This window comes from Falco peregrinus, chromosome Z (genome assembly GCF_023634155.1).
Source record: "Falco peregrinus isolate bFalPer1 chromosome Z, bFalPer1.pri, whole genome shotgun sequence".
NCBI classification, from domain to species: Eukaryota; Metazoa; Chordata; class Aves; order Falconiformes; family Falconidae; genus Falco; species Falco peregrinus.
In genome coordinates, this window is record NC_073739.1 from 60,087,932 (window position 1) to 60,115,511 (window position 27,580).

At 37.5% G+C, this 27,580-nt stretch overlaps 1 protein-coding gene across 1 annotated transcript in view; it reads right to left on the reverse strand.

Annotated features, from left to right (window-relative positions):
* Positions 1-1,559: 1,559 nt before the first annotated feature.
* DMGDH (dimethylglycine dehydrogenase) overlaps positions 1,560-27,580 on the reverse strand; it is a 44,868-nt gene continuing 18,847 nt past the window's right edge. The window contains exons 7-16 of the mRNA XM_055791568.1: positions 26,999-27,197; positions 22,206-22,375; positions 21,899-22,052; positions 20,826-20,991; positions 18,124-18,254; positions 16,500-16,717; positions 15,360-15,517; positions 14,254-14,313; positions 2,994-3,128; positions 1,560-2,322 (exon numbers count right to left, since the gene is read on the reverse strand). Of these exons, the coding sequence (XP_055647543.1) occupies positions 2,107-2,322; positions 2,994-3,128; positions 14,254-14,313; positions 15,360-15,517; positions 16,500-16,717; positions 18,124-18,254; positions 20,826-20,991; positions 21,899-22,052; positions 22,206-22,375; positions 26,999-27,197 (1,607 nt within the window). The 3' untranslated portion in view covers positions 1,560-2,106. The remainder of the gene's footprint in view (positions 2,323-2,993; positions 3,129-14,253; positions 14,314-15,359; positions 15,518-16,499; positions 16,718-18,123; positions 18,255-20,825; positions 20,992-21,898; positions 22,053-22,205; positions 22,376-26,998; positions 27,198-27,580) is intronic.

The following is a 27,580-nucleotide window of genomic DNA, read 5'->3' on the forward strand; positions in this document are numbered from 1 at the left end:
TAAATGAAAATTAACTGGGCAAGGCTCTATCTTGGTGAGACTTGGGTGACAGCAGCTGTCAGTGAGAAGCCCACAAGGGCATTGGTGCCTGGGCCTGTATAATACTACACTGTAAACCGAGACAGGTAGCTGTCTGCATCAGCTACAAGGAGAAATTAGGGGTTGGGAAGTTACAGCTGGAAATGCGGTACAAGCCCATGGAGGGTACAGTTTCTGAGTTCACATGACTGTAGGAATTACATCTGTGATTCATTAAACTTGCTCAGGCTGCAGGAAGTCTGCCCCTTCTGCTTAGTTAGACTCATCCGGTTGATATGTTAATGAATAGCACTTCTTTCTTCCAAGCTGAAAAGGGAGTTACAAACATGATACTAACTTTCAGATTGGGATGTGGAAGGAATAGTTGAAACAGAGTTTTGGCATAGCAAAGCTTATTAGGAAAGCATATGTGAGAGCTTGTCTCAGGATAACCTACTGTATATTCCAGGAGGTGACTTCTAGTGAATTTGCATGTTCTCGAGAAATAGCAAAATCCAAAACTATGTTCCTAGGATTTGCTCTCCTCCTCTGTAGTGTACATAAAACCATATAGCATTACATTGTATTTTAGATTTCTTAAATGCTCAAGGAAACATGATGGATACGTGTCTCATTACAGATAATGTCATCTTTAGAAAAAGTAACATCTCTGATCGATTCAGCAAAGTAGAACTAAATCACTAGTGAAAGGATTACAGAGAATAATTTCTGAATGGATTTTTCATTCAAGATAGTGCTACATGCAAACCTGCCAAAGTTTGTGTATTTTATTTTGACCTGCTTTGTAAAAGATATTCAGAACAGCACAATGTAATGTCAACTTACTTTAGCAAAAGTAAGTGTTCGTTATCAGAATTGTGTGTCTCCTGGTACATTCTATTTACACATTTCCTTCTTTGCTGATGATTTAGAGGTGCCAACTCTTTTGGAGAAAGTACATTTTGGATATAATTCATAAGTCCTTCCAAAACATTTATCTATAGCCTAAAGGGGAGGGTTTCTCTTTGTAAGTTGGAAATTGTAATGTTGCTATTCAAAAGAATTGTTGAGCATATTAATGGAATTCAGAAGAGTGTTTTAATAATTTAGTGTGTTCCATCATAAACATTACCCCAATCCTGATTATTTGGGTTATTGAATATTTAACACTGAAAAAAGCTCCTCTGCTGTGGATTTAAATATTTTTTCATTGTTAGTATTTCTGTGTGACAACATAGGGCTTTTACTGCTGTTCCATCTATAATTAACAGGAAAAGGAAGAACTGAATTTCTGTGGTGCCAGTCTAGCATTTCAGATTTAGAACAGTAAATCCATGACACAGTACTTTAAGTGCTGTTCAGAAATTGCACAACAACATCCTGTGTGTTGTAGAATATTACATGTAATCTACCAAATGATTCATGTAACATAATGAAGAATAGGCTTCCTATAACTGTTTCACTAAAAAGAACTAGATTTTGATCTTCTCTGAAAATTTCTGCCAGGTTGACACATGGGGAAAAAAATGTTAACAGTTCAGTTTGCCTTTAATGTTGCCTTTATTACTTTTGATGGTTGCTGGGATGTTTTTCAGTTCCTAAGGAAGCATTTCTCTGCAGAACTAGTGATTTTATTTTAATGATAAGTTTGCAATGTCATGTTGTAAGGAGCCAGGATAAACTACTTTACCCTGAGGGCAGGTGAAGGAGGAACTGTGAGCGTCAAGGAGGAGGAAGAAGTTGCTCTTTTATTGTCAGGAGCAACTTTTTCCTTTGCATTAATTCAGATCTGCCAGCCAATGTGGGAGCAAGCTGAATCAAAGATCTACTCATTCCCTGCCACCTTCTGCTTACAAGCACTGCTGAGAAGGGGAATGCATAGTGGTTCATGAACTCTGCTCAGATCTCTAATATGAACAGCCCGTACAAGGAAGCAAGAGGGTAACACCATTGGATTTCTCACTGATGTATGGCAATGAGGATCTTGTGTTTAGTAATCAGCAAATCTGAGTAGTTTGATTCTCTTAATTTCATGCATATTAATGGAACTATTTCCTACTGCACAATTTGGTGTGTCTGCAGCTGTGTTTATATTTTGGGACTTTCATCCTTTCTCTGAAGGCGCATTCTCGTTGGTTCAGTCAGCACCAGTGGCTCTTGTACAATAGTTGCTGGATAATTTTTTCCTAAAAGTTCAACTTCCAATTTCTGTCCAACTTTGCTGAGTTCTGTGGGAACATATGCAAAAGCCAGACTCTGCTGAGCACTATAACTGAAACTTCCAGATGTGGTGTTGCCAATAACCTGAAAAAAACCACAAACATTTATCTTTATTTTCAAGATGCAGTGAGGTTTTCTTAAAAAATAGCAACAGCCAAAAACCCAAACAACTACACATCTCACATACTAGTTTTCGTTTATACACTTCGGACAAGGAACTTTCAAGTATGTCATGCAGTTCATAATATTCTCTACCGTGGGTGACATCACCTTAAACTGGGAAGTTTTTGCTCCTTGAAAAAAGTCTATTCCTATTGTGTTCAATTAAGTTTTCATTGGAACATACACTATACATGTGCATATGTTTGTTATATACAATAATTTATCGGCTAGTGAATGTTTCAACACATAATCTATGCTGAAGTGTGGAGGCCCAGACTTTGCTGTTCTGTTTATTTTAAGTGAATACCAAAAGCGCTGTTAGGAAAATGGTGAACTTGCAAAAGAAGAGAATGAACGACAATACTTTAGTCTGCCCCAAGTCTAGTTTCTGATACTTGATGGTATTTCACATCTTCTCTGTAGATATTTAGTTAGTCTTTGCTCTGCTTTAAGATTAGGAAGAGTTTATCATAGCTTCAAGTTGTTCTGTGCTATTAAAACAAAATTGATGCATTCGCACTTGAAACAGAAAGTTAGATTCTGTTCACAGGGAATTAACCTTAGATTCTTGTAACATGACCTGTAGTCCTTACCTTGCCATTATGCCACACACTTTCATTTCCTTCTGGATCAACATTATCTGTTTCCAGGGTCAGATATACCAGTCGTCGCTTGAGCCCCTTCTCTTTAATCTGCTTCAGCGCTTGCTTTCCTGTAAAGTCTGCTGGCTGAAAATAATGTAAGATAATGATGATATATAGTTATTCAGGTTCTGCAAAAACTTCAGAGATATAAGCATTTAAATTTATCTTAATTTGTTTTCCTGTCATTTGAGTATTCTGCATGAAATGCAGATGAAATCAGATGTTTGACAGATATCATATCTTGTATCTAGGTATTTTTATATTGGTACATTATATCAGTATATTGTATCTTGGTAACTTTATTCAGTATATTAGTTTTCCTAGATATCAGTCCTTTAATATCCATCATTCCAAATGCAGTAGAAATACATGTGTAGTGAGATGTGTGTTACAAGACTTTCTGCCCAGTTAAGGTTGCGAGCCAGAAGACTATGCATCATTTCAGTTTCTATAACAAAACCTGGAATTCCTAAAGCCTGGGCTCCCTCTGTGGACACACATCCTTTTTGAAGCCACCACCAACCATGATAGTAACTTGTTACTATTCCACTTTGGTGTCTCTGCCAGGCTGCAGAGCTGGCAGTCTACTCCCTATTCTTGTTTTGAGGTATGTATGGTTTTTTCCCATATCTACCATTTTATGGTATAATAACGTTATTTATTATTAATAACGTTAGCTAAAGAACAGTACTATCGTTTGGAGTTTCCTTTTTCAGTTTGCCTATAAAGGTACAAGAAGGTTTTCATATATCTGTAAGTGGACTGCATAAAAGTGTGACAACTACTGGGGGAGCCACTAGTAAGTCTCTGAATCTTCAAGGGTATATATGACAGAATTTATTGTATGTGATGTTGAGCTGATTCCACTGAGCTAGCCTGATTCCACGGCCAGGTTCACGAATATGAGCTTATTTTGCCTACCAGTAGCTGTGAACCTGGCTTGTCTCACACAATTACCTCCTACGTCTTAAATGTAGCTCAGGTGACTTCCTTAGTTGGCTGGGTAGAGAATAAATTGGAAAAAGAAGCCATAGAAAAAAACAGATGCTATAAACTTCGTGGCCCTGGACAGAATGCCTCAAGAACCAAGAGAAAGCCCCTTTCAAAGATGCTGACAGTTTGGACAGAGGATAAAATCGTAATCGACCTGGGTATTTCTATTGACTCTGCACTGCATATTAGGAACAGTGGCTTATAAATTCCGCCTACTAATTTTCTCTTTAAAGTTATAGATCAGGCAGAACAAAAGACATGTATTCAACTAATTTGCAAGATCTACACCAGCCTGCCCCAGGGGCAAGAAACACAATAGCAGTTACAAAGTCCTCAAGGTTTCCAGCCTTTGCTGAGACGACTAGCAGTGAAAGCTATTCAAAGGCAGTTGATCTTAGGTCTGAAGCAGCAATTATATTAATCTGATGAGTATTCAAGAGAAAAGGAGGGCAATATTGTTGAAGACATCAAAAATACTATTTCTGGTAATGTTCTTTAACTTCTGTAGAAGATTATTGCACTGTCAGAATTACAAGCAACACGTTATACTTGTACTTGGAATAGATTCTTATGCAGTTAGTTCATGTGTTCCTATTCCTGTAGTTCCTGTTCAGGTTCTTGTCAGCATAGGCTCAAAAGAAATTGCTAAAGCAATGACTAGTTTTTGAACTTTGCAAGATTAGACTCTGTAAGCAGTTGTGGAAAACAGCTTACGAACCAGTTAGTCTGAAAATCAAGGTGGACCAACTAAGGATGAAGCAGATACTGCAAGTAAGGATCACAGATGGCACCTTTTGGGGAAAGACAGTATGAAATACAGCTCTGATCAGAAAAAGAAAGGACTGTGAGGATTCATTTTAGAATGTAACTGTCAAGATGGTGCTGGAAAATATAAAGCAAAGATCTCAGATGAGACAATAACCAGCTAGTAGTTCTCTCTCACTTTTCATAGAATTAAATTTCTACTACACAAGAACATTTATGACATACCCACAACTAGAAATGCAAATAAGACTGTATAGCATAGCATGACACACAGACTAAAATGCTTTGCATGACAGAGAGAAATACCAAAGAAGGAAATACTTTACAGGCACACTTAGCTCAGAATCAACTCCTTCCTATACATGCTAATGTAAAATTTGATGTTTAGGCGCAAGGAATGCAACTGTGGAACCGAACACAAGTATTCAAACATGATGTCATATGTCCTAGGGCCTTCTGACTGGCCTCCAGCTGCTGCCTGGAAGAGGTACAGTCTCCCTTCAGTCCTGATTCACATTTGCCAAGCCAGTTTGGATGTTAGTGATACACTAAGGCATCTAAACCAGCAGTGTGAACGTCTGTAAATTCCCATCTTTAGATCTCTTAGTAATAAAAGAATACCAACAGAGAGGACTCTCTCAGAACCAGCTTCCCACAGCATTCTTCTGGTGTGCCTTTTTCCTCAGCTGACTCACCACGTTTTGCAGAATTGTAATTGATGATTTTGGGGATGTCTCATAGCTACTGCTATACTAAGACCATGGCTCCTTTTTTTCTGGTGTGTTCAGATACTTGCAGGTGCATAGATGTAGAGAAAGATGAAAGCTTTATAAAACACTTATCATTTTCATGTTTGGAGTTGTTGTGGGTTTTTCTAATTCAAGATTCCTGGTTAATTTTTACCTCTATGAGTTCCTCACTTAGAAATGGAAAAACAATTTCCATAAAGGTTAAGGCAGCAGTCATAATGACAGCCTTGAGTATGATGACCTGGTAACAGATGTGTACTGCTCTAACAGGTCACTTCCTGATTAACTGTATAGGTGACAGTTAACTCCTGTTAATACACTAATTACTAAAACCTTAAGGTTGACAGCAAAAACAATTTTGACTTCCATTTCTTAATTATCTTTTAGGTATAGAAACCATTAGAGCAAGTCGCTAGCAGGTTTTAGGATCTATGTGTCTCTGGATCATTTTTTGCCTAGTGGTTACTGACACAAAATTAAATTCTTACTCAATTAATTTTAACTGAGCCAGGCTTTTGGCCACCTGGAATAAACTACTACATAGTTCTTAAGCTAACTGGAGATGGATTTGGGGGATTTCATGTAATGGGTTTGTTCTTTGTTATTTTATGTTCCTTGAACGTTAAGAATATTCTTGTCTTTTTAGACGTGTGCTTGGAAAAAAAAACAAGAGGTGATTTAGAATTCAAATGCAGCAAAATATACATAAATATATGCATATATACACACACTCTCCCTGCAAAAATGGGTCTATATAAATGCATATGTACATACATAAATACATACATATATGAACATAGATAAGTATGTGTGAAAATGTGTATATATAATGTAAGACAGCAATTTAAACATTCTTTAAACATTTAAAGCATCTTAAGAAATTCTAACCACGTCAGTGTGACTAGTTCAGTCTTTTTGTTTTACAGTTCTTGGGTAGCCATGTCAATTGTACTCTAACTTATTCCCACTGTTACTCATTTTCTATTTATGAGTGTGTGTGCATGACATCATTAATTCCAATCAAAACAGCATTTTGGAAACTGATTCATTCAACCTTAGTTTGGCTATTCTTGGTAACAACTACTTCCTGTTTCTAGGAGTTTGGGTCAGTTTGGGTATTGCTTCTATTTGTTTTAGCTTCTCACAGTAAATATAATGCAAGAAAAAAATCCCATTCATAACAGTATAATTCAGTACATACATTAAAAAAAACCCTCAAAACCAGAAGAAAGAGAACAAAAAAAAAGGAAACCCCTAAACAATTTCAACCTCAAATAAACATCAAATTTAAAGCTGGTCTTATCGCCTCTTACTTTTAAAAAAGTAATCACTTGACATGTAGTAACAATGTAAAACTTTTACTATTTAAAGCAAGGACATGCGTAATAACCTAAGCCTGAAATACAGAAGACTTTCCATCCTCTTGGCACAAGCTCCCAAAGCATTAAGCTTTGGTAGATCTAATGTTTTTCACACTTCATAGTACAAGATAAAGACAGCATCTACTGCTTAGCTTCATATTCTTTGAGTGCAATTCAGCAGATAATAACAAAAAGATGCATTGTGCTTTTTACTTATGCACAGATTATAATAGAAAATCTATCACAAAAACAGATCAGTTGGAGATTTTAAAATAGGATATAGCTAAAGGGAGCCCACTGATTATCTCATCTGTAAACATATCAGACATACATACTTGCCTTGCCCTTTCCTTGTGTAAAGTTACCACGTTCGCTAGCATGAGATAAAACAACTTTAAAAAAAAAAAAAAAAAAAAAAAAGAAGAGTTCAGGAGACAATAACCAATGAGGTGATTTTTTAGGCACAGTGATGTACCCTAAAAAATTCAATTTACTGTGTTTCAAGTGTGTTTGGCTTTTAATGGCATGCAGTTCCTAATTCTAATCCTAATCCTCTGTTAAAGTCTTTGTGCCTTAAGGGAAGAAAAGGAATAGAAATTATCTATAAAACTTCCAATATTTTTTTTAGATTGTTCAGTTTAGCAGAATGAAGTCTAGGTATCTAGGAAGAAGAATGTCATATTCACTCAACAACAACTGGCAGAAAAATAATGCAAATTTCTTAATAATGAAATGTTGTAATTTATTTGGTATGCTACTTACGACTGCAGGCATACAACCAAATTAGGTACGCAAAGCCACTCAACTGAGTAAGGCAGCACCAACATCTGCTGCTATCTACTATAACCATCATGTTACAACACACTGGAGACAGAATCAATGCAGTATTTTTAAATTAATTATTCTTAGCTGGATGCTCCTGAATAATTTCAGGGTAACACTCCAAATGATACCCCCCTCACGTGACAACTGAAGATCATCTTCTTCTACAGGTAGAAAATATTGGACAAGTTTCTTTTTCTGTAGCAAACCAAAGCTACAGTTTAAACCACACAAAACAGTGTTCTAAGGGAGATGTGGCCAGTCAGTATGTATGACGCCTGCATCACTGCATCTTCTATTCAATCTACCTAAGCCTTTCTTGTGTGCAAACAGCCCACTCTAAGAAATTGATACAGTACAAACAACTGAATGAATTCTGAATTTTTTTTGCTCAAAATTCCTACCTTAGTGGGTGCTTATTACCTTACATGGCTCAACAAACACACTGGGAGTAACCTAGGTGTGCATTTTATACAGATAATAAAATCATTGCGGATTCTTTCCAACTTGTTTCATACTCTGTATAAATTTGTGGAATAAATCCTCTCTTTTATGACCCTCTGGACATCAAGTGAAGTAACCATAGAATATGGTTCCACTCCTAAATTTTAATTTGAATGGGGACAGAACTCAGGTGGAAAAGTACACTGAGTAAGTATGTTACAGGTATAATGAACAGGGATTGAAAGCAAGAGAGGGAAAAAAAAGTACCCTTGCCCCTTCTCAAATACCTAGCATCTTTCTATTACTCCATCCTTTTTCAGATCCCTCTGCTTTTACCTAGGCTTCTTACCCCTACTTCAAGTAAAGCCTCTGCCCTTTCTCCTCCCTCCTTCCTACCTTTTTTGTATGATGTAAAGCTGGTACAAACTCAACCTTACGCCAGGTTATGGGGTGGGGTCACTGATCATTACAGTAGTCACTCCTCTCAGTACAGGAGGGATGCACATAGAAGAAGTGAAGGAAGGGTGGACAATGGCAGTAAGGGGGAGCTACAGAAACTCTGGAAGGTCAGCCTGTCCAGCATCGACTGGGAGCACTGCTCTCAGCACACCGGGACAGCAAGCGCCAGGCATTCCACCCACTAAGCCTGCTCTATAGGCCCTAGATTGAATTTTAGAAGTGAGAAGACTAAAAAGAATTATTTTCTATGGTCCCACAAACACAGTGATTGTTTAAAGGGGGCAAAAAAAAGAAGAAAAAACCCTCAGCAAATAATTAAGGAGTGTAAAACATAAGCAAGTGTTTTTCTGGTTTCCCCTACTCACTCCCTGCCACCCTGTTTCTGGAAGTGTAGGGTGTTAACCAGATCAAAAGAGTAGCATTTTACATGGATGACAATACAAATGCCTACATGTGCTGCAATGCTGCACCAACCCATAGCCAGCTTGTACATCTTTTCTGCCACTTTCCCCACCCTCTGTCTCCACCTAGCACTGGGTTGTGTTTGCGGCCAGAGCTCCAGAGGCTCATGGCAGGACTGATGATTCTGCTAGTGGCTCCCTTTTTGGAGGGCATGCTCTCTGCAGTTGTGCCAGTTCACACTTTTTTGGCATTCTTTCCTCAAACTACACCTGTGAAATTACAACAACAACAACAACAACAAATCCTTTTCCCTAAAAAGATTTATTGCTTTGTGCTTTAATAAATCAGTACATATCACCTTAGACCACCGTAACATCATGAGATGGACTGACACAACTGAGGGGCAGTTCTGGCAGTCAGGGAGGAAACAAATGACTGGAAAGAGGAGAGCATGACACTAAGCTTAAACCCGCCACTGGAGGAATAAATGGGTGGAGGCACAGCTTAGAACCACTCATCCTAGTTTCCTGTGAAATAACAAGGTATGTATAGTTATGTCAGAGGTTAGGTCAATACTCCAGGACTGCATCCTGGCACTCACCCATCTGTGTGAAGCTGCTGGGCATGATACAACTTCCATTCATAATGAATAACCAAGCAGTTAAATGCTCATGTGTCTAATAGGTGCAAATGTGAATAAAATGCCAAAGCGAGAAAAAGAGGTAGGACTTGTAGTCTAAGAGGCACTTTTTGACATTGAAATTCAGGCTGTCACTGAGTAGGGCTGGTGAAAGTGAGACAAAAATAGTGATAAGCAGATATAGGAAAAGGAGCAAGGAACAAAGATTTATGAAAGCGGTAGAGCAGACCTAAGAAAAAATGAGATTTTCTGGGTATTGTAAAATGTGGAAAGAAGCTTGGAATGGGGAACAGAGAAACTGACCCAGTAAATAAACAGGGCTGCAACAAAGAAACACTGCCTCTGATAAAGACGTTTCCTCCTGGTGGAAACAAACACTAAATCTTAGCTACACACGCAGATGCCGGCCTGGAAGAGCACCCTAGAGCAGAATCCCAAAGGGTTTCTCTCCATCGCCTACCGCACTCCCCGCCCAGATGGCCGCGAGCTGTTGCTGCAGAGAGTGACCAGCAGATGGCAGCCTTGGACACAGCAACACCGCTCCCAGAACACTGCCAACAGAACACCTACCCCTCCCCGGCCGGACACTCTTGATGGCTGCTGGCACTACTACACTCACACGGAAAACCCTTCTGAGACTTCACTTCTGTCAGCTACCCAAAGTGACATGGAGTTTTTTAACTCTGACATTAAATGTTATTGGAACTTCTGGTCCATTATGCTCAGGAGAAAAATAGGCTGTTTTAAGAATACTGAATTAGCAAAAAATAATCAACCACTTCAGGAGACAAAAAAAAAAGACACATGCTAGCAGGTTTTGATGATGCAGTCGGCTTCATTTTCTTCTGTGTGTCCATAGTGAACGTAATAATCAGTGATAAGTTTAAACTGTGGCAAGAAAACACTTCCTAACATAAGAATAGCGAATCACTGGAACAGACTGCTCACAAGAACTGTGGGATCTTCAGGTCTTTGTAATTTCATACATGACATTTTTATACATATGGCAAGGTAAACACAGATGTACTTGATTCTGCCACAGAACAAAGGTCAGGAGTAAATTAACATCTGGTGATTGCTTATATGTTTTATATAATGGATAATCCATTAAGTTTAAACCAGGGGTTTGAAAAATAAAAAGCATTCAGAGGCAATATTCTATATCTTTGACCACTTGAACCTGATCAAGTGCAAATGTGCGGTAAAACTTGAACAATATTCTGGGATGTGGAGCTAAAAGAATTGCAGCTTTTTCTTCTTTAAAGATACTCTGTGAATTTCCAGCCACAAAAACCATTAGGATTCTATCAAGTATTTAGTAGCAGAGTGCTTATTCATGAGAGGAGGCTATCTAACTTACTAAATGATATGGAACAATGAAAAGAAAAACAACAGGCATTAAAAAATATCCTACCCCTAAACTCAACAGATTTTGTTAAGTTATAAAGATGTTGTATACTGTAAATTAGAAATTAATCCTGTTACTGCCCCTTCACTTTGATTTAATCACAGCCTGTCCTGCTTATCTGTGCAAGGGAGCAACTAACACCAACACTGAGAAAAAAGGACTATCAAGGAGAGTCTAGAGGAAACCACCCAGAACAATAACACCATATCTACAGCCTTACTGATAAAATGAAAGTTGCTACAGAAATCTTGTCGAAGCAGGTTTACTTATTGCTGTACTACAATTTATTAGGCTGTGGGGGAAAAAATGATACCAACTTAAGATTTTAAGAGCTTTCCCTGTTACTCTTCACAAAACAATTACTAGTCTGTATGTACCTGAAGATGATGCACACACTAAACTTTGTAAACACAGAGAAATATCAGGATTGTATTGGGAATTTCCATCTCTTCATATTTATTTCCCAGGTATTTTTAATGTCTTGTCATGGAAATTAAAGTACTTTTTGATTGTATTATCTTCACTGTCATGTGGTGGCTAATTCACTTTAATTTGATTAGAAACTGTTTACATTTTCTATGACATACCACTCGAGATTCACTTATGCTGAAGTCTTTTTGCTCATTTTGTGAGTTATTTCAGCTACTTGTTGCACGGTAAGAAGTGCTCTAGTAACTCACTGAACAGTGTATTTTGATTAACACAGAAACCAGCACTGTCCCCACTCGGGGGCGCATGCTTATAGGAATAGTCCTTGTCAGGAACCCCACAGACCAAGATGTCAAAAAGCAGTATTTCAGTATCTGCTGCTTGTAGTTTTTATCTCGTTTGCCTTTTTTGGGGAGAGTTTCCTTAACAACTGGAACAGGTGATAACACAGTATTTTGCTTGTCTTCAGTCACAGTGGCCTGTAAGGAACGCTGAGGTCTATGCCATGCCAAACGGACACCAAAACCAGAGGCATGGAATTGGGACTCATAGCCCCAAACTGCCAAGAAGCAGAGTAAATAATCTCACATTGCACTTCACACTACAGTGTTTAGACCATGTCCTGTATCTGAGTTAGCTCAGGTACCTCTGCAGTGTCAACATACAGTCACAACTGCCCTCATCTGAGTCAATAAATAAACATTGATTATTTCCTTTTTCACATCAGTTCAGCAAAACTGGCAAATGTTCTAGGCTGACATCCTGCATCTATGCTGGAGATTCATTCTATGTCCATTTGTCTACACTGTGAGTAGGAAATGCTCCAGAAAGCTGTTCCAACCCTGCATTTCAACGATTCAGAGAAGTGTGAGGAGCAATAAAGAACCAAGCGCTTCATCACCTTACTACCTTCACATATTCTGCATGGACATCTTGGCAAGCAACAGCTTCCTCTGCTTATGGCTACTTTCCTGCTTATACTAAAAAGGAAGAAAAAAAACAACCAACCAAACCCCCAAGAAAACAACCATGCATCAAATGGAAGTGGAAAGAATAGTAATAGTAACATTTTTTATTGCATTCCCCTGCAATCCTGCTAATGCTTTCCTCAAGACAGGAAAGTCCTTGATAAGTAAATAGAACACAATCCTGTTCTGTAAGATTCTGTATTTCCCTTCTGTGTATCACTTACTCTGATTAGAGCAATATTACATTACCCAATGGAGACAGCTGCAACTCTACTACATGTAGGAACTGCCATTCACATCCCTGGGAGCACCTTGCCTCAATCCTGCATAGGCTGAAGAACTATTTAACATCTATAGACAGGTTCAACAGTTGGAGAGAAAAAGCATCTTCCTGGGCTTGACCCTGTTATGGTCTGCGAAATTGTCTCATAAAGATATAAGCATCCTTTTAGGATTAACATGACTCCATAATTCTTGCCTACCCAAAGTTTAAGATTTGTTGTTTATTTGAAGCTGTCACCTAAAGTTTGGTATTCTTTTTATCAGTTCCACTGCGTCTCCACATAACATGGCAAAAAATATCAAGGGTCATTTATTATCTGATTTATTACCATTTCAGGTATAAAGGGAACATACATAAGAACAAAGTTTGTCCCTGTATCACATTACATGATTGTAAAGATGAAATGTTTCACAAACATTAATTTTTCTTCTTGATCTCCCTTATGGAAAAATGTTCTCACTTGATTTTACTCAGGTGAAAAACTGAGGCAAAAGATTAAGTTAGAAATAACCCCTCATTTAGAGCACCCAACTTGAAACACCTAGGACCCAATTTTCTACATTAGAAACTTCACATCCACTGTGCAGGCAGCTGCTGTTTGAGTTGATGGGCCAACTGGTAGCAACAGATGGCATTAAAGCTGCACAAGAAATGATTTCACCAAGTTTAGCGGAAAGATACTCAACTTGACAGTTTGGGCATTTAGTCTGGGATTCATTTGGACCAGAAAAGAGAATTACAAGTGAGTTCTTTATCTATTAGATGACCACAGAGTGTGATTTGATAAAATATTAATATAAGAAAATGAGGATGCTGATAAAAAGAGATAGAATAACACAGTTTCATTTTTACTGCACATTTAAGTTAAACTATTCCCATTCTCTAAACTTCCAATCAGGCATGAACAAGTTATGAGCAAAGGACCTCTTCAGAAATTCTGTGAACAACTAATTATTTTTTTAACCAATACCTTAATTTAACTTATATTTGACTTATATTTAAGTTGTCAGTCAGGAGTTCTTCTAAAAAAATCTATTGTTTTTCCGTAATTGCTGTGGTAGAGCGGTAGCTGGGGAAAATGATACTACAGACAACTCCTTTAACAAGAATAAGCAGGTAAAACATTTTTACTATATACACTGGCTTGTTCAGCTTGTATACAGATACTATATGTTTACAAAAGCACAACTCAAATTTATCTTAAAAAAATGTCAAAGAGTTATTTTTCATGCAGACAACATTTAGTATTTGCAACTTCCTGATCTAATGTATAATTTTATTAGCAAGAAACATGGGAAAACGCAAAACATTTCTTTAAACAAATCAGTATTTATAAAGTAATTATTCATATAATTATAATTATTATTTACTTGCTCAGTTCATTTTCTAATCCTATTTTATTTTACAGATAATGACATTTTCCTTTTCAAACACTTAAACAAATAACCTTGGACATAATAAACACTTTGAAAATAATAATACATACCTTGTTTAGCTTTACAAAGTATTCCAGTCCAGCTTCCAAGGGATTAGTGTCACAGTTCATCTGTTAAAAAATATAAATTCACGATCCATACACGATGGACCACCACAGCTTTTGGGTCGGGGCATTTTATATGTCTTCCACATTGCGTATATGCAACTTCCATTTGAATACACTGCAAGCTTCCAATATGTGATTTCAACAGAATACCTACTATTTTGCCTAATATAAAGTATAGGTATGTAAATCATTCATCTAAGTTTCAATATACAAAATAAATACATATTTCAGTAAGAAACAGGATTTTTCATCAAAGCAGAATGGAACCTGCAGAAGGCTGAATAACTGAGGTATGCACAACAATTGCAACACAGCAGAATGTCTTAGCTGAAGACGAAAATACAACACAAACCCAATTTTATTCACCACCTTCCCATTAGGTGTAGGGGGAATGATTTGTTAGGCAGCATTTGAAGCACGAATGAAAATAATTATCACAGGGCAAACAAAAAGGACTCCTAAATGCTCACCACTTCACCTTCCTGAGTTCTTTCATTTTCCAAAGGAATCAAGAAGAATTTCAGGTAAGCAAAAAATTATACTGATTTTCCCTAAATTGTATAGCCCCTCTGAGTAGTTCCTTATTGTGAATGTGCAAATTCAGCAGAAACAAGCTAACAGGAAATGAAAAAGTTCCAAACACACTACGAAGCCTGAATAATTGGTCTCTCATGACATAGTTATTACCAAAATAAAATATTTTCAGAATATATTAGCCAAACCATTGATTACAAAACACTAGAGCTTAGTAAAACCCTTATAATTTCGTTATACACAAGAGGAAAAGACATCAGTGAATCAAAGTAAGTGTCTCTTTCCCAGCAGTGTAATGCAGTATGCTAGCTATTTTTATTTAGAAAAAACACTGTTCCGAATTATAGCAGCTTTTCCTGCTCAAGGTAAATTTTTCCATGCTATATTGAGAAACTGGAATAAATACTATCTGTGCTAACTCTGATTAAAAGATGTATAGTCATAATGAAATAAAATAAAATCATTAAAAAAACCAAACCAGAAATAATAATAATGAAGAAGTTGCATTTCCTGACCTCTGCCCCCCAGGCTCGGAAACCCTTTTCCAGCCTTAAAGCATTCAAAGCATATGTTCCAAAGTTGTCAATTCCCTCTTTTTGGCCAGCTTCCATGATTGCACTGTAAAGAGCTACAGAATCTTCTTTCCTATGATAGAGCTCCCAGCCCAATTCACCTGTTACACAAACAAGATTAACGGTTTCATCAGCTCAACAATGAAACAATCCTAATAAATACAGTCCTATCCTTGGTAAAAAGCAAGGATCAATGCTGTAAGTGTTAACTCACATTCTAGGGTCAATTCTGCAATCATATAGTGAGTCCAATTCCCTAAAAGAACCACCAGAGGATTTGTGCCCTAGATCTTAAACAGTGGTACTATTACCCTAATTTAAACTGTTAACTGAAATCTCAGGGGAGTGGCAGGGGGAAGGATCAGAATAACGGTTAAGAGAAGTCATGTAACAAAGTCACAATGAAAGATGAAGCTTAAGGGCATGGGACTTGGACTTGGCAGTGCTACATTAACAGTTAGACTTGATTTTAAAGGTCTTCTCCAACCTAAATGATTCTATGGTTCTATAAACATGATGACTTGGCAAGCGAACAGCAAATGTAACTAATTGTAAATAAGCATAAAATTAATGTATTGTATCATATTTAGCACAATAGAAAGAGAATATGAATTACAAGGTCTTCAGTTGCTTCAGAATGCTCTGAATTCAGTCTGTTGCAGTAGAGATGGGCATTAAGAGAAAAAAATAAAAAGTAGCTGAGAAAAACAAACACTCAGCACTATAGTGTTACATTTTCAAGGCACGTGACAAACACTAATATATGGTAATCCAAAAACAATTCTTGACGTTGGTTTTGCAGCAAATACCACAGAGGTTATCAGAACTGGCCTTTTGTTCTGAAAAATAAATATTTACACTATAGGGTACTCCAGAGAAAAAAGTCTTGGAAAACTCAGCACAGACCCTGACCACATCACATTTGAAAATCAATGTACTGTGTTTCCTCACACATTTATATATAACATGTAATGGACCTGTTGCTTATGAATACACGATGAGATTTATTTTTCAACATAACTTTAGTTACACTATTTTATTAGTTGTCTCTTTCCTTAAAAGCTTGTTTTCGCTATTGCTTACCTGTGTATGATATTCTAATGGCAGTAACGGCAATATCAGAAAGTTTCAGATGTCTAGACTGGAGAAACTTAAATGAACTGTCACTCAGATCCTCACTTGTCAACTTCTGGAGGACCTGTCGGGCATATGGACCTGCGACACCTAGTACTCCCATCTCATCTGTCATGTTTTCTATTTCAACTTTGTATCCACCTCTCATCACTTGCTCTTCTACCCATCTGCATGTAAAACACAACACTGATGTTAATTTTTTAATGAAAAATAACTCATTTAAATAAAATTTAGAAAGAAATAGTTTGTTGTGTTCATCTTCACATAAGCTCCCACTTCCACACCTCCCTAAAACCAATTGAACTATGTGCTACATTAGATAATCAAATCCATTGTTGATGTTAAACAGTTTCCTCCTGAGATACCAATACAGGAACTTAAGCATCTGGGATAGGAGAGAACTTAAATCGGTGAAACAGTATTTTCAACCTAAGAGAAAGAAGTGATCTCATAGGACTGAAGACAGATTTGCCTTTGGATCCAGAATGTGTTAATAAAAAGTCAATGTACAAAAAGAGTAAGCAATAACACAAAAAGAGTAAGCAATAAACACAATGAACATAAGATGTCTCCAAATAATCCTATGTCAACAGATATGTACAAGATTTGTTCCCTCCAGAATGCAGTATTTAAAGTATTAGCAGGAAGTTCAGTTTTGATTTAATCAAAAACTTCAGCTGCATATTGTCTTTCAGGAAGCTCATAAAATAAATGAAATTAGTATATTTAAAAATGTTATGAAGTACTACTTTGTTAAGCAATGTTAAATGGTCTCAGGCACAGGGCAGTACCAAACAGGACTGCAGAAATCCTGCAGAAGTAAATGCATTAGATCTGGTTCTGCCATTTGGTTCCTGAATGTACCAATGGTCCTACTATTATTCATCGTGTGTTGGGGTAGCAAATGTCAGTCTTTTATGTGTTGACTCATTTTGAATAATGGATTTGTCAGCAATCTCCAGTAAGAAAAATTCTTTTTCTTAGTATGTATGTACAGTCACTAATAGCACTAGAAATGTTACATCCAATGCTCATCTATGAAAAACATTTTAATGAAGTGACCCTGGAACTGCTTCTTCCTTTCTTTCTGTTGTTTCTTCTCTTTGTGACCCCAAAGCCCAAAGTAGAAGACATTATCACATTATCAGGAAGGCTGCATCACCCATCTGTATTGGCCAGGTCAGTGCCTCTGGGGTCATCGTGTTTAAAGCCAATTTTCTTTTTTGCGTAAGAGAAAACACTAGAAAGGAACAACCACTCTGCATTCCATCATATGATGCCAAACACAAACAGGTTCAACAAAACAAGAACTTCCATCAAAGCATATTACATAAATATCAGTAAATTCTCCATCTTTTTACATCAGCAATAATCCAATATCCAACTGCTTATACTTCAGGATTCAAATCAACCAAGTTTCTAAGAAACCAAAATCAACAAATAAGTAGAATTCTTGTGAACTTAGTGAAAGGTTTGTTGAGTAACAATTAAGAATTTGGCACTTAGTAAAAGGGTTTCTATATTCATGTGACTGTATAGCACTACGTATTTACTGTATCAAAAATAAACTAACCTCAGATCATGGAGTTCTGACCCTGAGCCAGTCACAAGCATAAACTCTCCAGGATACAGTTGAGAGACTGTTAGCTCAGCATAAACTTTTCCTCTCGGTGTTAACATATGGCTTATATTTGTTGAACCTACCTACAGAGTAAAACTTGCAATTATTAAGAATGCACAATAACACTTTTGAATTCTTAAACATTATGAAATGTATGGAAATACGTCTTCACTTGAAAAAACAATTTTTTTATGTTTCTTCTGCTGTGCCAAAATAGGAGTGGGTAGGTACACTATTGGCCAAGCTTAAGCTTTACAGTGGAAACCTCATATTTTTCTTTATGGAAAAATTTGAAATTTTGAAATAAGATAAAGCAAGACCTTCATAAATGTATGTTAATTGCATATTAGACAAGGTGTTCTTAAGCTACATTTGATTTAAGAACGCATTTTCAATGCAAATTCAACCAATTTTAATTTGTACTCTGATCATCAGAGTAAAAAGTTCTATGTGTCTTATTGACATAAATATTCTTTTTGAATCATGTGAATAAGGCTTTCAGATCCTAAAATTATAACATATACTTTGCCTCTTACTTTAAAGAAAGACATACTGTGTTGACTTATGCTTTCGTGGCCCTACTTTATGTCTACTTTTATATTTTATGTAGTTGCTAACTATGAATCTACATCTCTGTACATTTGTATCAGGCTCTGTGCAAAAACATGATCTCTAGAGGCAAAATTTCAAATAACAGTCACTTAGCTGTGGCCATAAACCACATACATATTCATACAGATATCATCTATAGAAACAGAAATATGAATGTGCCATAGCTGTTGTTCTGGTCTGGTTCCAGAGGCAGAATTTTATCTCTCTTATTTCATTCTGCTTTCACAAGGAACCTTGTCAATCACCCAGCCAGTGCCCAGATTCCAGACAACAAATGGAAAAAGGAAATTTATTGCAGATGTTAACATTCTTCTGCAAGGTCATATTACATTAATATAGTTACTGGCATGTTACAGGCAAATAGTTGAATTTTCAGGATCTGATGCTAGTCACACTCAACCTAGTTATGATACAAATATATCTCCAGTAACTTCACTGAACTATTCTATGATGCAAACAAGCATGAATGGTACCAAAAATCAGACAGCTTAAATAACCAACTGTTGTGAATGCTGGATTTTAAAGTGGACTCATAAACTGTTCCTTCTACTTTGCCATCTAGCTTTCTTTTTCTCCCTAGCAACACCGATTAAATTCCACAGAAAGCACTTGCTTTGTTCTCATAATTTCCCATTCACTTTTGCTTCCCCTCGTCTGCCACACAAACGCATTCAGCGTTATCCATGCCCACTGATGACACAGTTACCCCACCTGTACCTCAAGCCAGAAAGAAGATAAACTTTCAATCTGTATTGCTGTCAAAAAGTATCAACCAAAACATATGACTATATGGCAATTCAGGTTCCTCTTTCTCCTAAAACTATAGGATAGAATCCTTGTGTACAGCCTTTCCATCCAGTTGGCTTTGACCTCTAAGAAGTCACCTACCTTCATAACTATAGTCTCAGTGCAATTAACTGTTTCCTTCTGTTTCCCCATGCTGGCATCTGAAGCAGCTACAACCACCATCTACAACAAAATCTTAATGAAAGTCTGTGCTGAAATGAGCAAACCCCATGTTGGTAGCACTTCAGAAAGGAGCAATCTGCTTGCTAGAGGTGTATCTCTGAGGTTAAAGGCACTACATGAGAGTGGCTGACAAAGCAGGAAGATAAAGGGACTCATAGAGCACTACCATAAACTGAGGACCAAGAACAAGATTCCTGGGGTACTTTGTCACAATATGCCATTTCTGAGAACAGGATCATATCCTGAAGATCTGTGAGCAGCCACACTTGTGGAGAAAGGACAGGTGGGAGCTGAAAGCTGAATATCCTGAATATTTGCAACCCTGCCTGCTCCCGGAAGCCAGCTATAAAATAGAGTCAGTATGTGGGGGTGGAAAACAAGCATGGGTCAATCAGAAAAAAACCCGACAAATCTGTTCCCTTGGGCAACCAGGAAGAATACAACATCCAGCTATGGTCAGGCAAAAGCACCTTTCACTTCTCTGTGCTGCTGCCTCAGGCTGCCACAGTACAGCACAGTTGTAGGCGGGCAGCTACCACACCATTCTACTATTTACTACTGTAAAAGAATTCCAGCTGAGATTCACTTAGACTTCTTTAGACAAAGATTTGAAACACAAGAGGTTCTCTCTGAACATATGGAAACACTTTTTTACTGTAAAGGTGGCTGAGCACAGGAACAGGTTGCCCGGAAAGCTGGTAGAATCTCCATTCTTGGAGACAGTCAGAAGCCAGTCAAAAGCTACCCGGACACAGTCCTCAGCAATGAGCTCCAAGTGAACTGTTTGAACAGGGGCTTGGACAAGATGACCTCCAAAGGTCCCTTCCAACTTCAACCTTCTATGATTCAATGATCTGTGTCTAAAGGTACTTCTGCTTCAGGTTGCTCAGTATAAACTCCACTGCTCATGCTCTTAACTGAGTAAAATACGTCTCCTGACACAGCAATTTCTCTAAAGGATCTGTTCACTACCTGAAAGATATGGCAATGATATTATGCTTCGTTTTCCATTTCTGAAACAGATCTTGTTTGTCTAAATCCTACATTAAAACAGTTATCACTGTCCCATTTACCTTTGGAACAACATTTGCAAATAGATGATCCAGCAGCTTAACAGAATCTGTGCCTTTTACTTTAAACTTGCCAAATGGAGACAGGTCAATCACACCGACTTTTTCCATAACCTGTTTATACTCGCGACCCACAGGGTCAAACCAATTTGTGCGCCGAAAACTGGGTCTGAAACAGAGCATTTAGACACATAAAACACAATTTTGAAATTCTGTGCTCTTTGCAGCAAAATGTAGTCTTCAGTTTCTTCAGTTTAATAATCACTCAAAAGAGATAGACATCCCTAATTGTAGGTAGCTTACCCAATATTTTCCTTGGTCTAACATAGCTTAATTATTAAAATCCTTAAACAACAGAGAAAGATATGGGTTGACATTTTATCAACCATTTTGTACAATAAACTGTGAACTGTTCAAATGTTAGAAGTAGTAGTCTGTCATGTGTGAATTTACTGCATGATTTGTTGCCGAATCATTTATTTGAGTTTAAGGTGTCAAGGGCTTTATTTCTGAACAGCAAAGTGTGTCTCTTCATTCCTTTATGAGCTTCACTTAGACTGGGACTCCAGTATCCCTGTAGAAAACATTCATTTGCTGGATGATGCTCCCTAATGCAAGCAGGTAAATAGATGAGCTGGGGGGAGCGCACAGGGAAGAGGGGAAGAGGGGAAGAGGATTGTGCTTCTCCTTTCCTGAGAACTATACAGAGAGGAATAAGGTTTTTCATGAAACCATTATACAGTGCTGCTGATATAATGAGAAAGGGAGAAAAATACAATTTTGTGATTAACAAATAGTTCTTTAATCTCTTCCTTGAGCTAGGCTGCTCCCTGATACTGGAAGCCTATAAGAGTTACAGGATAGCTCAATGTGTTTTGAAATGTCTGCATTAAGAATGAAATGTATTCTAAACTACAGAAAAAGAAGAATGGAAGATGTACCTCATAGATACCTTTAGCCAAAATAAATGAGAAATGTGTGTTTCTCATTGAATTTAAACTCATCGGGCCCTTGCTGTCATGGCAATTTTGAGGGGTGGGGTGGGGGAGGTGGGGGTGAAGTGATCTTTCATTTACTTGTATCCAGTCTCATCTCCAGGTTTGTAGAACCAATGAGGTTGCTCCCATCCTGCATGAAATCCCATTGAACACTTAGACTTCAGCAAATCATACAGCCCACTGGTTCTCTCTGTTGGTCTCCCAGCAAACCTTTCTTCTTTGGGGTAACCAACTGCAGGGGAAAAGAAAAAACAAACCAAAACCAATGGCATACTAAGATCATCCTCAAGATAGAATACATGTATATAAAGAGAGAAATATAGAGGCAGGCTTTGTTAGAATCCATTTTTAGGATATAAATGTATTTTAAAAAATACCTTCTTACCAATGTTATTAAAACCATAAGATTCTCTTGCTTTGGCTGCTGTGTATTCTGTGGTGGTCCATTTTCCATAGCGGTTGGGATCTAATTCTATCAGGTCAAATGGAGGCTCCCCCTCAAGAATCCAGTCACTGAGGTACTTTCCTATGCCACCAGCATGTATAATGCCATATCTTAAAAACAAAAAAAAGTCCTGCAATGCCAAGTCTTTTTTGTTGTTCTAAAAATCAGTACTAGCATATACTACTAATACACCCCCTGAAGTATTTTATTTTTTTCTCTGGTTTTTATGTGTTTGTTCATTTGTTCTGTTTTGTCTTGTTTTCCAAGATTACATACTTTCCTGGCAGATACTTCTACTGTACCACTGTCAGCAGCAGAATGTCATTGGTAATACACAGTTGCGGTGCTTAAGATTACAGCAAGCTCTTTCTTTCCCTGAAGTTCAGAATTTAGCAATCTTTTCCAGGGACATTATAAATCTTTAACAATTAACACTAAAGAAGGCTCTCAAACTTCTGATACCCATGAAATACACTTTCTAGTCCTAGAAAACTTCTTTTTCCATCAGGTTTGACTAAACCAGACTCAGATTTGAAAACCAGACTGAGACATTCCGGCAGCTACAGCAAGTATTTACATTACAGCGACAAGAGCAACAGCAGCAACAGTCAGGATACAACACTACTGAGACAGCTTTAATGAAGTTGAAATACCCCCAGTGCTTTTTATATTGCTCCACAGAAAATCTGGGTATGTAGAGGAACTGGGGATAAAACTAGAAGACTTGTGGTGGTGCTAGAGTTTGAAAGCTGCCTTTTCTCACCTGAATTACCTTCTCTGTTCACTACAACTACAAAGACAGCTCATTCCAGAAAGCTTATGCTAAAAAAATAAACATGTAGAAATTTTCTGTTACCAGTCCGTAGCAAAAGCCTGTCCTGTTTCTACATAACGAGTGTGTGAAGGATCACACTGTAGAGATCTCGTTAGAAACCTACATTATAAGGAAGCACACCAGACAGCACAGGTAGATGCTCAAAAGTTATGAAGTGACAGATCTGAGGTTTTCTTACTTAAACATTGTGTACATAACTCTAACTTTCAAAATGCTTGACATCTTGGCATCCACAGGGAAAAAGCTGTGTGTGAAATGCGCTTCTGTGGGGTACTAGAATTGAACAACTGGGGACAAGGAACATTGTTGTGCTGCCATATGTGTATGTCACTACTCAGTCTACATATGACCAAACAGTACCATGTAATGCTAGATTATAGACATCTCAGATTTGACACTGAAATGCTTAATCACAAATAATTATTAATACCAAGTTATTTAAAGCCTCTGTGAATTAGTTTGCCATGAATAAACAAAAAAGTGTCAAAATAGCTTTCTGTGTAGGGAAGACATGAAAATAAATACTTAGTTATTTGTGAAATGCTCCAATAAGCACAACAGAAAAGTCCTTGAAGAACTAGTAAGTCTGTCCAAAACCACGTTTAGGTTGGCATGTAGCAATTAAATCACAGACACTCAAATGGAACAGTGAAGCTAAAAAGAATTACTTTGTCAACTTTCACTCTGAATTCTATGTCTTCAGTTAAATGGGCAAGGATCTTATGGGGAAAAAATGAAGTAAACATTTAATGCTAATGCATATGCATAAGATGAATGAATTCAGGTTACACAGACTATTTAGTTGTGGCACTTGTAGAATGCTTGACTTCATAATATTCATGAGATTGCTTTGATATAGTGGGGGTTTATCCATAATTTGTTTATTTATTTAAATAAAACAGAAATATCTAACAGCTGAGTACATGAAGTCATTCTGCCAAACACTTTCCTTTAGGCTGTTCAGCACAAATCTTCAGACTCTCAGCCACAAGCATCTATCACCACAGCTGGTGCAGTTTGGATGGGTGCTTTTAAACTGCCACTCTGCAAGTACTACTGAAGAGTTAGCCATTACTGGTGTTAATTTAATTAGAGAACTCTTAGTTATTCACAGGTACAAGTTTTGTGACCATGGCTATGATGCCTTCAAGAACAGCTTCAGGAGAAGTTTTAGCCAGTCTAAGTCTCCCTGCACCATTCACTGCAGCCAAAGTCACAGGGGAGCACAGCACAGGCACCACTGCATGACTCTGGGTAGTGGCAGACCAAGTGCAATTAAGTTTTTTAGCTTCAGCTGAAGACTGCTGAGCTGATGGCAGGGTAACTCCAGGGGCAAGACAGCTTGGGAAGCTGCTTTGCAACACGAAGTTGCTACTACAGGTGCAGCATCTGCGCTGAATGGTCTCTGCACTCTGCAGAGCTTTGCAGCACAGACTCTGTACAACCAGTTGATTTTGGTGCTCCTAGTTGGGCCTACGTTATCAGAGATTTTAATTATGCAGGGTACTTGAATCCCTTATTACCTCAGGTAATGGAAAGCTGATTGTATTAATATACCCACTACAGTTCTGCTACACAGAAATGAAACACATGCTATGCAGGGATAGGATATTGTAAGCAGCTGTAAAGAGTGGTACAGTTTAGGAACCTCAGTCTTCATTATGAGGATTCAGAGAAAATTTCCTTAATGAACGTGAACTGCCCTTACCTGTTTTTCTTCTCTCCTTCCATTCCCTGCCAGATTATGTTCCCCATTGCCCCTGTCCTGTTGTTGTATCTTATTTGCTTATGAGTCCTTGCTTCTCACCAATTTTCGACTCATTCCACTCCTTTTTCCTAGGAAATGAGTCCCTGCACACCATGGTTCCTCTTCTAGTGTCTTAGTCCCAGGTTTAATACTTTTTCTACCCTATTTCTGCAGGAAATCTACTGTGGCTGCATAATCCTATGTTAGATAAAATGCAGGAACCTTAGTGCAAGATTTAGTGAGTCTCTATTCAGTGTTTATGAGCTGTAACGTAAAAGCTTGTGAACAGGCCTCTTGAACATATTTTGTGAGGAATGGTAGAAAGTTGTATCGTTGGAAGAAAGGTCACTTCTGTCAAATGTTATGTTCATTCTCAGAAAATGGGGAGATTAGAGCTTTTCAAAAGAAAGACTTCACCCAAAAAACCTTAACACAGAATAACAACATACCTTCCAATAATCTTGTTCTTTGGAATGGTTACACTGGTTTGACTTAAACTTTACTGAATAAAATTCTAGCCTACTCTCTTTAACTTTTTCAAAGCTATAGGTAACTGAACATGGAAAGCATTGAGCAACCTTAACAATGAACAGTGCTACAAGCTCTGCTAACTATACTTATTAACTTTTTTGCACATTAAAATGCCTAGCAAGCTGCTAATTTTAGATAATAAAAATCTCTGAGCTAACGGCACTAAGTCCTCTGTCACAATGTCCCTGCTAGCTGACTATGAGATAAGGATTTGCTAATGCACACAAAAAATTACAACACTCGTAGAAACACTGCAGTGACCCAGTACCATAGAACAGTCAAAAGTCCCTGAAAAGCAGACAAAGCAATCCCATGACAACAACATAATTTTGATCTGTGCCTAAACATTTAGAGATTAATCAAATTCCTGAAATAAGTTGTTTAAAGAAACTGAAACATGTAACACTGGTCTTCGGTATTCCCTATATGGAACTCTGATTCTGCTCCTGTTGGCATCTATGAAGAAAAACAGACTCCAAAGTCTGGCAGCAGAGTAATGAACTTAAAAAAGTCTTCTTGGTGAACAAGGACTAGGCAAACCACTTTTGTAACTATAAGTTCTGCAAATGTTACTAAAAGATAACATTTTTTTTTTAAATCCAAGCAGCAAAGGTGAATACGTTTCACAATGAACCATTGCAAAATTACCAAACCTTTTTATTTTGAGGGCCTCAGAAAGCATGTTAGTAATACTGCCTTATCTTATGATCTGAGGGTTTGTTTAGTTTGGATTGAAAGAAAACTGGAAAAAGCTTAGCTGGATTTTGAACAGCAAATTAGGCAATTGGAAAAACAATGTAAACAGAACGTGTTCAATAACATGTGCCTGGAATTGTATTCAGTCCATTCTATCCATCTTGAATCAATGGTCAAACTAAGACAATTAAGTAGAAGTCGGTTAGAGTTTTACCACCAACTTCAGTGCTACCAGAGTATATAAGATATACATCACATTCAAAGAAAATATCATAATGGGCAGGAGAATGATATCAGTAACACACCCATTCCTCTTGTCACACCACCCTCTTCATTTGCTTTCCTCCAACACCCAGCAATATAATTTTTCAGCTCAACCTTCAATAGTCAGAACCATTATTGTGTTCCTATCCCTAGAGCAGTCAACCAGTATGGTACCAATGCCTTCTGCTTGGTATGCCTTTAACTCTTCTTCCAAAAGTTTTCCCTGTACCACTCATTCTTGCCCTACTTGCGTGACACCAGTTTCTGCATACACCAAATATCTGTTGAATACAATGTAATTCAAAGCAATACGTAAAATGAACTGGAAAGTATATTGTAAAACCCAGCACTTCTATGATTTCAGCTTGCTGCACAGACAGTACCAAGTACCACCCATTTCTTGCTGCTTCATAAAGTGTCACAGATACTGGCCTCCAGAATAAGAGGAGGAAACAACCTGAAAAAATAGGGAGAGTTATGAAGAAATAATAGAGAAGGATAAGCTTCTATTATGTAGGCAGTGGTAATTAAGACTATTTCAAACTACATTTTACATAAAGTACGTGCAAAACAACCCTCAAAACCATAGAAATGTGCAAAGCTTGAGCTGACTGCCATTTTAACAATATGACAGTCAAAAGTCATGAAGAATTTACTCACCCAAAACCAATAGCTACCCAGTAATTTCTGACACCCTGATGTGGTCCCACCATAGGAAGAATGTCTGGAGAATAGGTGATAGGACCCGCAATTGTGTTTACGATGTCTGCTTTTTTCAGAATGGGGACCATTTCCATAGCAGCCTCAATATGCTCCATTATTCTGTCTAAATCAGGCTCAAAAAGTTCTTTTCCAAAACCTGCACAAACGTTCAACACTTATTATAAACTTCATTACACTGAAAGTACTTACATGTTAAATACAGTTGTGCAATCTACACATATCAAAGTTATATAGAATTCATCAGTGCGTATGTTCAAGCCTTTGCCACCCTACATAAGGAAAATGGCATGCACAAATCCCTAGTTACCTGAATGATCAAGTTTATTGTCACTGCAGTTACACTGTTCTTTATACATATTTGTTTAACCCTAAGGTCATGCAAATACAACAATGAAGTAGAAAGGAAGTGGAGAAAGTAAGACCCACTTATTTTTCTCAATATGCCAACAATTTGGGGAGAGGAAGAAAGATACTGCCTGTGTTGGCTTATGATTTCCACGGTGTTTAGTGAATTCCTGG